The 12,944-nt window shown below is 43.0% G+C and overlaps 2 protein-coding genes across 2 annotated transcripts in view; both read right to left on the reverse strand.

Moving 5' to 3' along the window:
• Positions 1–543: 543 nt before the first annotated feature.
• mos (v-mos Moloney murine sarcoma viral oncogene homolog) lies at positions 544–2,105 on the reverse strand. Its single transcript, XM_034560149.1, has one exon. It carries the CDS (start codon positions 2,056–2,058, stop codon positions 1,042–1,044), a length of 1,017 nt encoding a protein of 338 aa, XP_034416040.1. The 5' UTR covers positions 2,059–2,105; the 3' UTR covers positions 544–1,041.
• Positions 2,106–11,495: 9,390 nt separating this feature from the next.
• plag1 (pleiomorphic adenoma gene 1) overlaps positions 11,496–12,944 on the reverse strand; it is an 11,571-nt gene continuing 10,122 nt past the window's right edge. The window contains exon 3 of the mRNA XM_034560407.1: positions 11,496–12,944. This exon is cut by the window's right edge and continues 87 nt beyond it. Coding sequence (XP_034416298.1) covers positions 11,846–12,944 — 1,099 coding nt within the window. The 3' untranslated portion in view covers positions 11,496–11,845.

Here is a 12,944-nt window from a genome sequence, read left to right on the forward strand (position 1 = left end):
CTTTGCACAAATCATTTCAGACGTTCAGAAGTGTCTTCAGTCACTGACCAGCAGGGGGTTACACTTAAGAAAAGGTCTAGGAAATATCTGGTATAAAAGTTGAGCGTCTCAACACACAACGATGAAAACATCTAATTAACATGGATTCAAAAGTTTTACACATTAGAAGGTTTGTATATGTTTTCATTGTCCAGGACGTACACTTCTAAACTTACCGGTATACCTTTTGACACGTTAAACCGTACATTTTGGTGGGTGTGGGGAGCTAACAATTAAACATGACGTCGTGCCTTTTCCAAGAAGCTGAGTTGTATGGGTAAGTGAAGTGAAACCCAAGGCAGGTATTTTTAGTCTACAGTCAAGACCACACAGGGCTCTTAGCTGCAGATGGGTTTCTTCCCATCATCATAGTGTAAGGAAGGTAGAGCCCACCTGAAAGACGTGTTTCACATCCCTGTGATGGTTTCCTCACAGTCATCGGTCTACATGTGAGCCCTCAAACTGGTGACCTGGAATGAAGCGAGGAAGAGCTGAGAAGCACTACACAGTATAAAAATAATTTTAATGAAAACCATCACACTTAAATATCACGATACAACTCAGTTCACAACACATCTTGATTGCATATTTTAAGAAAGATTACTAAAACAAACTCCAGTAACCTGGTGTGGCTCCTTTGAGATGCCCAGCCCAATGATGTGTTACCCAGGACTGAATTCACTTTAAAACATGTTTGCATTTAGAGGTTTGCTCATTGTAGCCTTCACTTTAACCAACATGGAATCTACAAAGTAGTTTTAAAAAGTCAGTTTTCTTTGACATCAGCCTGCGGGTGTTTTCTTAAGAGTCAATGCTGGTTCTATTACCAGTGGGTTCCAGCAGAACCACAGTCGTGGTTCGTAAGGCACATTCTGGTTGCTTTTCTAACCCGCTTCGGGCGTCCAGGTGAGCAGAGCGCAGTCCACGGCTTCATCCTGGAAAGCTGACCCTGCAGAGCAGAACCGTGGAGAAGCTTCACCGGCCACCCGGTACACAGCGCAGTCACAGCGGGGAGCGCAGCGTCTCCAGGAGCGGCAGCAGCTCCTCGGCGCTGGGTCTGCTGCGGCCCTCTGCGCTCCAGCACCGGCTCAGCGCGGTGCTGCACAGCCGGCCCTGCTCCGACCGGAACACCGGATGATCCTGAACAGACGGGCGCAGGTTGTGCGCCACAACCGCGTAGAGCACGTGCTGCCTGTCGCCGGTGTAGGGCTGCTCTCTGGTGATCAGCTGCCACAAGGTGATCCCGAAAGAAAAGATGTCCGCTTTAGGAGACAGCCCCTCGCCCTTCAGCAGCTCCGGAGCTCTGTGCGTGTACGTGCCGCCCACATGGCTCACGTGGGGGCTGATCGCGCTGACTTCACAGCCATGGTCCAGTTTCAGAGAACAGCCGAAATCCGCAATTTTACAGACGTCTTCACTGGACACCAACACGTTGGCTGGTTTGATGTCCAGATGCACCACGCAGTGGGAGTGGAGGAACCGCAAGCCGCGTGCGATGTCCGTGGCGTACCTGAGCCACCGGTCCTCGCCCAGCGGCTCCACACACCCGGAAATTATCTGCTGCAGGTTTTCGTCCCCCACAAACTCCATGAGTATTGTTCCGATGCTGCCTTCGTCTCCGAAATCCGGCGGCACGCAGGTGGTCGCCGCGATGACGCGCACGATGTTCCTGTGGCGCAGGTGTGCGGCGTTCAGCTCGGCCCAGAAGCTCTGCCGGGAGGCCAGCTTGTTCTTCGTGCACTTCTTGACCCTCTTCAGCGCCACGGTCTCCCCGAGGTACTCGGCCTTGTAGACGGAGCCGAACCCTCCGGAGCCCACAGGCAGCAGGGAGCGCACTTCCTTCCAGTGAATCACAGTGGACCAGAGCCGGCTGGCAATCTTGCCGTGGAGCCTCTGAACGGGGACTTGCAACGTGGTCCCGAGGGAGTACTTGGTGAGCGGACTGCTGCAGGTCCCGATGTCCAGGCAGGGGAACATGTCTTTGGGCAGCAGGCGGGTCACGGGGATCGGAGACGGCATGGTGGAGGGGAGGCTGTCTGCAGCGGACTGAGCAGTTATCTGTCGGCTCCGAGCTTTTCACACAACACCTGGCAGCCAGTCACAGCGCCACCTTGTGATGAGGAGTGTGTACTGCGCTCTGTTTGGGTTCAACGGGTTCGCCCCGATGGTTCAACTCAGTTTACGCTCTCTGCAGGAGGGGGCGGGGTCAAATGCATCCTGTGGTATTAAAGCACAATCATATTTGTGCGTTTCAAAAAGTAACTACTGCACGTGTGCATTCCACGGGCGTCCTAATGATCAGCTGTTGGTTCAGAGTAGCTGTCTCACTCTTTTGTTCTGTTCCCTTGTGATCAGCCCGACCTTGTCTGATCCATAGGACGTCAACACAGACTTGTGAGGGATAACAATCTGAACTAGTAGCCAGTTATGAATACATTCTGAATTTTCCAAGCAGACACACATAATCGGAAAACATGTTAAGGCACCGAACCACAGTGAAAGCAGGAAGGAGAATTAGTTCCGGCTAAAGTGCAGCCTGCTCAGGGACAACCAGAGCTTTGCACATTACCTGTCCGACTTGTGAGCTTTCATGTTGGGCCCCAGCCCTCTGGAAATGTGGACATAGAGAATGGTTGAAATGGGTTTGTTTGGCATTACCAAAGGATTCAATAACCTGATGACTTCAATGCCTGAGACCAGCAGCATGATTACCAAGCCTTCCTGTTTTAACTACAACGTATTTAAGCTGCATCATCTCTTGTAGGTTAGTAAACCAAACTCACATTGGAAAGTATTATGAGCTTTGCATGATCTTTCACACAAGTTGTGTTTTTCTTTTGAGCCATCCAGTCCACTTTAATTCACTGTGCATACTTCTGAACCATTCAATACAAATCTATACTTTTAAGATTGGTTCACCTCATATGTTTGAAAACATCTTCCACTGAATAGAAACATGGAGGAGTGAGGCGAGAGCAGCTGTCAACAACAGCATGCACCCTGTGCATAATAATAACATAATTATGTCCTCATACAATTAAACTGCACTCTCAATTATGTTTCAATGAAAACATTGGGTCGGCTGTAGCTCATGAGGATGTGTGGTCATCCCGTAACCACAAGGTCCCCGGTTCCATCCCCGCATGTTGAAGTGTCCTTGAGCAAGGCACTGAACCCCCAGTTGCTCCCCGGGCTTCACTAGCCCACTGCTCCTTAAGAACTAAGGAGGGGTTAAATAGAGAAGGATTTACCCACAGGATCAATACAAGTCTAAATGTCTTTCTTTTCTTTTTCTTAGTATGCAAAACACATTTCCTTTGGATTACGGTTGCAGTTTTAAACTTGTGGTTAACCTTTTTAATTGAAACAAAACTATTGAAAAACATTTACACATACACTTGGTTAGGTTTGGTTAAAAAACATCAAGTTTTGGCAAAAAAATGTGTCTCAAATTCAAACAATACAAAACAAAAATGCAACAAAAGTACCTAGTTATGTTGAGGCAACAAAGGTACTGGGTTCATCTTTCTATCCTGTACCTTCTCCTTCAAAAAGCAGACATGAAAAACAATAGAGTACCTTCCGGTAGCTACATTTTCTTTGAAAACAACACACACGAAAACACATTGAACGTTCATTTTCTAGCAGTTTCAGTGATGAAATATCCAGTGGCTGGTGTGCACCGAGGCGCTTCAATTCCAAGCAAATTCGAAAAGTGGTTCTGAATAACTTCCTAAAAGTCTGATGGATATTCTTCCAATAAGCGACCAGGACGTTCTCGCTGTTGGCCTCCTCACATTTCTCAGTTGTGCTATGTTGCTTCTCCTAAGAGGTAATGAAGAATCTAACTAAACTATACAACTAATATTTCCTACAAATAAGGGAGCTTGTAATTTCACTGAATTTGAGATCATAAGCCACTCCTCTCCTTACTTTGTCTGTCCTATTTCTCTTTAATACAATTCCTCTTCTTATTTTCTATCAAAACAAACCTATTCTAGGGACACGTTGAGTGCTGGATCCAAGATGTGTTGAGGACTTCATGGAATGTGTCAGTCAGATAAGTCAGCATCAGTATTGAGTCTAAAAGCATACTGTATGTCAGAAATGAAATAATCTCTTACAGTGGATATAAGAGGAAACGTGTAGTAAATTAACAGAAGGCATTTCATAGCTGGACACATTTTATCCTACTTCTCCCTCTCTAGATCTCTATAAGGAGTGCTACTGAAATTCTGAAGTTCTGTGCTTGGACCAATTTTATTTACCTTATATATGCTTCCTTTGGGCATTATTATCAGGAAACACTATAAACTTTCATTGCTATGCAGACGATACTCAATTATATCTATCGATCAAACCAGAGGAGACCAACCAGCTCGCTAAAATTCAAGAATGTCTTAAAGACATAAAAACATGGATGACCTGCAACTTCCTGATGTTAAACTCAGTGTTTAGCTCGCAGTGACGGTGTGAGGTTAGACCATGTCCTGGGTGTGAGGTTAGACCATGTCCTGGGTGTGAGGTTAGACCATGTCCTGGATGTGAGGTTAGACTATGTCCTGGGTGTGAGGTTAGACCATGTCCTGGGTGTGAGGTTAGACCATGTCCTGGATGTGAGGTTAGACTATGTCCTGGGTGTGAGGTTAGACTATGTCCTGGATGTGAGGTTAGACCATGTCCTGGATGTGAGGTTAGACCATGTCCTGGGTGTGAGGTTAGACCATGTCCTGGATGTGAGGTTAGACCATGTCCTGGTGTGAGGTTAGACCATGTCCTGGGTGTGAGGTTAGACCATGTCCTGGGTGTGAGGTTAGACCATGTCCTGGATGTGAGGTTAGACCATGTCCTGGATGTGAGGTTAGACCATGTCCTGGTGTGAGGTTAGACCATGTCCTGGGTGTGAGGTTAGACCATGTCCTGGGTGTGAGGTTAGACCATGTCCTGGATGTGAGGTTAGACCATGTCCTGGTGTGAGGTTAGACCATGTCCTGGGTGTGAGGTTAGACCATGTCCTGGGTGTGAGGTTAGACCATGTCCTGGATGTAGACCGGTCCATGCCTACTACTAATTATTCATACATTGTCCTATTCATGTGTTTATGTAACTCTGTAACTCTGTTCATCTGGTCACATGACATCTATTCTTCTGTCCATCCGGGGAGAGGGATCCTCCTCTGTTCCTCTCCTGAAGGTTTCTTCACTTTTTTCCCTGTCAAAGGTTATTTTTGGGGAGTTTTTCCTGATCCGATGTGAGGTCAAAGGTCAGGGATGTCGTATGTGTACAGATTGTAAAGCCCTCTGAGGGGAGTTTGTAATTTGTGATTTGATGAATTGAATTGAAAAATAGTCTTAGTCTGGTAGTTGGTCTTGATACGCCAGTTTGTCAATCCACAGATGGAAGGGAAACTACAGTGAATCAAATGGACAATCAACAAACTGCTAACTGTAAGTAAAGTATCAGCAGCAACTGTGAGGACCGTGTCCATGTCAATCTTTTCACTTGAAACTTTTTGACTTGTCGGACAGTTATTGCCATATTTATGCTGTAGTGTTTGTTAAAATCTGTATTCTTCACTTCAACAAATGTTACTTTATAGGTTCTTAATATCTGGGTCTCACAGTTATTAAAGTGTGGAAAGAGCCTCAAAAGAAGACAAACATATGATTTATGACACATTTTTAGGAATGACCAAACAGACCTGCAGTTGGATCCTTCTCTTATGTTTATTGAACTTTCATTGAACAACACTGGATGATGACTGCAGTTCTTTTCTCTCATAGCAGCAAGGTATGTAAATCAAATCAGGTTAATCTGCCTCTTTGGATGATGCCAATGTTTAAAAAACAACAGATAAATGCCGCAGCATTCAATTTTATTTTACAACTTGTAAATATATATATATATATATATATATATATATATATATATATATATATATATATAAAGTAAAATATTGAGAATTAGAAATGAGTCCATCATTGTCACAGGATGGCATTAATAAATGCAACGTATAACAAATCCAACATGGCTGGAATGCGGCTCGTTTGTGAACTTCTTCAGCTCATCTGAACGGCGTGGAGTCGTGTTAGTCAGCGTCAGCACCGACCTCTTCATCTCCCACCACGACTCACTCACGTCTCAATCACAACACACAGGTGGGGGGGGGATGAGGGGAGCATGTGATATTACAGGCAAGTCACAGTACAATCAAATATATGTAGCTATATAGTACAACCAGGCACACATGCCAACTGTTCAGCTAAACTGGATACTTTGTTTGTACAAACGATACATTTAAGAACTAGAATAGAGGTCTGTTGCACCTTTAGGAGCTTTAGAAGTATGTTAGCAGCTTGATCCAATACCAAAATATACATTGCAGTATTGCAGTGTTTCTTACATACACATTCAATAAAGTTCACTGGTACCACTGAAGCTTATAAAGAAGATTGACATGAATTGCTGAAGGTCTGTGCCTCTCACTGAAGAGCGTCTGCTGGTCTCCCCGGCTTAGATTAGCTTTAGAATTATGAACTGAAATGTGGTTCTACTTTCTCTCAACTGTAATCAACAGTGTATTGCTTTTATTCTCTCCACATCAAATGCCTGGATTCTGTCGTATAAGTTATACATCAAGTTAATTATGCGGGTAGCTGATTGGAAGATGTGTTGTCACTTAAGAGCTTTCAGGCAGAAACCAGTAAGAAATCAAGTCATGTTTTTCATATTGTCACACTGAGGTCAAAGGATGAGAGAAGAGATCAACATCACTGTAGGAGTTAGGGAACATACAGTGTATCTGGTTGTCTGTTTAACAATCCATGAAAGGATGATATATCTAAGTGCTAGAACCGCCCATCCAAGCTTCAGAATCACTTGAATAGTCAAAGAAGGCCCTCTGAAGAACCTGTTAAGGGTACATGGTTTGTTAATAAAAGACCCCTCAATGAGATACACAGAACACTTGTGCAAGTAAAGCAAAAATGACACTTTGATAGGAAAAACACTGTCAAAATTGTACCTGTAAAAATAAAACATTTTATATTGTATTTACATGTTATTGTTCTCTAAAAGAGCTAAATATATCATCTATACATTTGTAATAAAGGTTTTAAACAAAAAGTATTAGAGGAAATAAAAGCATTACATTTACAAAAAGTGCTATAATGACAACAACAAAAAAGGCTTGCTAATATATCTTGTAAAACCACAAACCTTCGCAAGATACAAATAACAAACTTCCATAAATGCTTTGAAATGTCACACATTCAACTACATTTCACATAACCCAGAAACATATTGTGTCCATTCATGTCTCATCAAGGGAAACGGGGAACTCAACACTTCTATATTTGAATTTCAGACCACAAAAACAATATGACTATGTGAGGTAAATGATAATACTATTGGGTTATATATGCATCAAACGTTTCATGGAACTAGGATGCACCATCTGATAACTGTTGTGGTGGAAGAGAAAAGGTGAAGGAGCAGGCGGGTCAGTTCACATTTATGCCACATAGTGTGCAATCCAATAACTCTTGAAAGTATAAAAGAGTCAGTTTCAAAAAAGATGTCTGTTTTACAGATGAAATATGTCATATTTCTTTAATAAAATAATAAAAATCAGATATCATCACGTTAGGGTTGGGTGTTGTTTGACATGTTTTGTGTCAATAGAGTTTTGATGCTGTAACCAAAACAATATTTACATTTTTAGGTTTTTTGTGATGCCCTTTAAACTGCATCTCACAGCCTTCATCAGCTAATTGAGTTTTCTCAGTTATTTGTTATTTGTTCACGTGATCACAAGTTCACTGTACTCATGATTTATTTTAAAAGCCAAATATTGTCCAACGATACGCAGCCGAACAAGGACTTTGTAAAAGTAAGGAACAGTCTGGAATTTGCCAAAGTGGAGTTACGAGTGTGGATCTTTCCCATTGATTTGTTTCTTTAATGTATGCTGCAAGCCAGCGACTAGAATAGGTGTGTGTTTGACCTCCGTTATAATCACCATTTTGATTGAAACCAGGAACTATTGAAATAGAAAGAAGAAGTCAACAAGGCTGTGGATCGGATCACTCCTAGTTTGGTATTTAGAGCTACGCAAACATGTCAATTGATACCAAGCCCTGCTTTGCTGGCTAGTGGTTGTCAGCACTACGTTGTTTAGAAACAAGCTTTAGTGGACAAATGTGGAAGCAGGTTGCATCTTTAAACCATTTTTAGATGTTTATGAAGAGCGCAGAATGAGAAAGGTTTGCCTCGAGTGAAACAAAGAACTGGGCCTTTCCTGTAAGGTTTGCAGAGGGAATGAAAGCATTAGTGGGGGTGGAGGTCACACACTCACCTAGCATTGCCTGAGTAGAAATATCTATATGTAACCTCCTGTTGTCACAGATGGTTCCAGTGCCTCATTGAAGGTGTTTAATGTTTACTACATTTCTAAATGTCTTATGAATCAATCCAGCACATATCTGAGACAATGCTGCAACGGTGTGACATGTAAGTGGGTGTGTCTGTCATGGACCTGTGGAACATGTCTACAAATATGATGAGCATTTGTTGCAGCCATTATTTGTGCCATTTTTCATATTTGAATCACAACAAACAGCTGCTCTGTTATATGTATTGCATGACAATAAGGCTTAACGTCTGCTTACAATGCATGATTTGAACATGATTATGTCCACCCTGTCATAGACTGTCCTCCTGCAATGCTCCATACAACTGAAGCTCTCAATGAACAAAAGCCTGAGAAGATACTGAGAAGCACTCCTCTCGATGGTTGGGTTGAAAGATGAAGAAAAGAGAAACAGATATTGATATGATAAGAAACACAGATGTGTTCACACCAAAACAGTGTGTCCTTTAAAAAAGATTGATTGTATTTCAATTCAGTTTGTTTTATATATGAAGATGTTGGTTCTATTTGTATGACTACAATAGTACAATGGAGGTAAACATAATTTTTTAATTCTACTTCTCTGGGTTCGAACATGGCCTCTTGTAATTGCTGGTCTGTTGTAGAACTCCTGTCAGACAAGCCACATGCCCATCCAACTAGTTCCTGCAGGAGCTTTGAGGACTCAGACTATCTGGATTTGAACACTTCAAATACTATTGGGGACTTCTAGATGGAACTGAATAGGCATATTTTATTCTTCTATTCAGGGATGGGTATTATCTCAGGTAAGTTTTGTAAAATACGTACAAAATGACATGACCTATATGAAAACTGACATACTGGCAGAAGAAAGTGTGCCTGCTGATTTGCCCAGGTTGGTTGTGGACACATGAGAATGGAGCACAAGGTGGGTGAAACATGTTGCTTGGTATATTTATATCAAGTATAGCAAAAAAACGGAAACACTTTTTTGAGGTAGGCATTTGTCCCTTTTACCATCTTATTTAAAATGGTAAACCAATTGGACTATATAGAGCGCTGTACTCAAGCTAACGCTAGCTCATAGACCTACATCAGCTGATTCTATAAAGGGCAGAAAGAGAAACGTCCGTTCAGCATTGTGCTAAAGCAACACGTGGACGTGTAACTTGTTTGACGCCTGTGATGGGCAGCAGCATCATTCAGAGGTAGACATCATGTCAGCATGCTTGTCTATTTAACTGGGGCTGTCTATGTTTTATAGTTGCCAAACTAATCCGTTTATTTGAACAACAGCCAATGTATCATTTGGAGACAATATTTGTCTTGCATTTAGCTACTAGCAAGTAAAAAGGATACATAGCAAGGAGAGGAAGACCGTAATGTTGAGAGAGGAAGTGGAGGTACGGCTGCATGCTTTTTGTAGGTCACAAAACAAAATCAAATGTCACATTTTGAAAAGGGGGCTTTGGTGTCAGGTTACTGCCGAGATAAAGTGTTTAGGAATTTATCTTAAAGAACTCTCCATCGAATTCAGACAGCTCGTTTCACTTTTAAGAGTAATCTTTTGTTTGTACATTATAAGGGCTCAAATGTGAAGTGAGTCCAGCTGTATCATTAATTGTAACAGTTTGATATTGTTGTGGCAACACAATATAAGTAGTTTCTCTCCTGATCAGTTGAGTCAGTGTGCTAGTGTAGTCTGGAATAGACCAGATAGGCCTACGTGTATACAGAGTGGAGGTTTATGAATTGATTTAATTCCCTTGGAAATATCTATTTTTAATTTTTTGTTTGAGTGGTTGCTATATTCTGTAGCTTAATTTGACACACTTAAGATGTGTGTGTTGTGAATACAAAATGTGGATTTGGATGTATTTTACAAGCCTTCTATAGCTAGGTCTTGGTTAAAAGACAAAGTGGAATATTCAATAAACAGAGCACCTGTTTGTTATCGTTGGTCAGTCTGACATATTGGTGGGGTGCATTGTAAAACTTAAAAAAAATATTAGTAAATGTTTAAATTGGAGTACATCATCTTAGATTGTTTCTACTGGGTGGAGATTGTTTTTTCAAAGCAAAGGAGGGGGTTCAGTAAAATATTAATTAAGACTCTTTTTTTCAATCCTCCTACCCTTCCTAATCAGTTTTGAAGATCTTCATTTGCATTTGTATGGTTCACTGTTGCAAGGACCATTTATGATATACTAAATACAATGGTACTAGGTCATATTGTTCAGATGTTACTTCTAAACTGGACACATAGTTTACAATGTAATCTAAGAAGTTAAAATAAAAATAAGGAACAGCTCAGTCACAAAACCATGCTGTGTGTCCGTGGTGGAGAGGGTGTTTATGGGGGAACTAGAGATTGACAGCCCTCAGTGTGAATTCAGTCTCTGAATACTTTTACCAGTCTACAGTAATGTTGTTGGAAATACGAGCAGACATCACCACTGTAATGGATCCCCTGACACACGTAAATTGATTTCCATACAGATTAGAAATTAATGAAACGCAATAGCTGCCTGGAATATTTAATATCAAATTAATCCAAAATCTGGTATGCTGTCATTTTATAGTACATAATGTTTGAAATGGATGTAAATGGGCGAAAACATGTCCAAACTACTGGTCCCTACCACACATAAGAAAGATATACAACAAAGGTCAACTACAATGACCACAAGTGCTGTACCAACAACAACAACACACATCCACTGCAAAAGGTGCTTCCTTAGGACTAACTATTCAAAGCCTGGGGGATGAGTAAAGAAAAGAATGTCTCTGCAATCTAATTATTATTAGTATTCATCTATATGGAAATTCTCCACTAATTCCTGTTTAAAGTGACACAGCTCTCATCGTCACAGTTAAGCCACGTTCACATTATTGCTCCATTAATGTGTGTTTTCAGTGCTGCACCTCAACTCTGAATTCCACGGCTTGGGCTCAATTAAAGGTGTTGAGAAAACTTTCAGCCTGCATCTCTTTGAAAGAATAATTTCTCTTGGTAATCAGAAAAGATGATGTTAGGTATACAAAACTTGCACATAGCAAGCCATTGAGAACTTGGGTATTGTATTTGCATATCCACACAGCAAAAGAGGATACATTTTCTGTTATTAAGTGAACACGTCATTAGGGAGTAGAGGTGGAGATTCGCCAACTCGTCAATAAAAAGCTTACTAGGTGAAAAGAAGACATCCCAACAGTAGCAATTAGAAAGCTGATAAAGCCAACACTTATATCTGCTCATGGTGTCATTAAATGGACATAAGTGCATATATCCCCAAACAAAAATGTATTACGAGCATCTTGTTTCGGTGTCTGCTGGGGAGGTTGTGTAGCTCGACATGTGTGTCACTATGTGGGTGTTAGAGTGCATGTGTGCCGGGTGCAGTACATACTGGATCACTGAAAAGCTTGGTGGAAGCGGGGCAGCGTGGTGGGTGTGCTCAGGTTGGATATGAAGGAGGAGGGGAGCCTTTGAAGCGGACTCTCTGCAGCCTCTGGGCCTTCTGGAGGATGGAGGGGCAGCTGGACGAGAGGTGTGGGCTCTTCGTTGGGTGGATAGGTAACGCCCTGCACTCCGCTGCCCCCCGCCTGGTTGTACGGGGGCCCGTTGAGTGGCAGGAAGTTGAAAAGCTGTGAGAAGTCCATCAGAGAAGAGGAAGTTGCCAGAAAGTCGCCTGCGGCGGCTGCTGTCATCTGATTGGACATTTTAGACAGGGACACTGCCTCGCTCGCTTCCTCCAGCACGCCCACTGGAGGCTCCAACTCCAGTTTGGAGGAGGAGAGTTGGGGTTCTGGAGCTGCAGAGGATGAGGGCATGCTGCTCTGCAGCTCCATCAGGTAGGTCTCCAGTTCTCCCTTTAGATTCTGTTCCCGCTCCTGTGAGGAAACGGTGTATGAGGTAAAGTTGGAACCCAGTGGGTACTTAAAAGAAAAAGGGTGTGTGGGAGTGGGGAAGGGCTCCGTGTCCAGGACGGGTCCCGTGTACATGTTGAGCTGGTGTGGCCTTGGGGTTATGATTCCCGGGACCTCACCTTTGATGCCCCCAGACGCCAAGTCATAGACAACGGGCTCCAGCGAATCAGTTGGCTCAGTTTTTACCCTCAGTAGCTCCCGAGCGTGGCTCTTCTTCACATGACGTGTCAGGTGGTCCTTCCTACCGAAGCGCTGGGCACAGTACTGACAGAGGAAGTCCTTGCGTCCGGTGTGCACCACCATGTGGCGGCGCACATCTTTACGGGTGTAAAATCGTCGCTCACAGTGCTCACACCGATGCTTTTTCTCTTTGGTCCCACCGGAGGACTTGCCAGCGTGTGTTTTGAGGTGCTCCAGAAGAACCCCCGTGCTGGGGAACAGCTGCAGGCACACTTGGCAGGTGAGGTCTCCACTGTTGGCAGCGTGGAGGGCGAGGTGGCGTTTGAAGCCCAGCTTGGTGTTGTAGCTCTTGCCACACTCCTGACAGGTGAATGCCTCCTTGTAGGGGTCGTGAGTGTGTAGG

The sequence above is a fragment of the Cyclopterus lumpus genome, chromosome 20 (assembly GCF_009769545.1).
Source record: "Cyclopterus lumpus isolate fCycLum1 chromosome 20, fCycLum1.pri, whole genome shotgun sequence".
Taxonomy (NCBI): Eukaryota; Metazoa; Chordata; class Actinopteri; order Perciformes; family Cyclopteridae; genus Cyclopterus; species Cyclopterus lumpus.

Coding starts and splice junctions, on each gene's coding strand:
- mos (XM_034560149.1), bottom strand. CDS start 2,058: ATGCCGTCTCCGATCCCCGTGACCCGCCTGCTGCCCAAAGACATGTTC.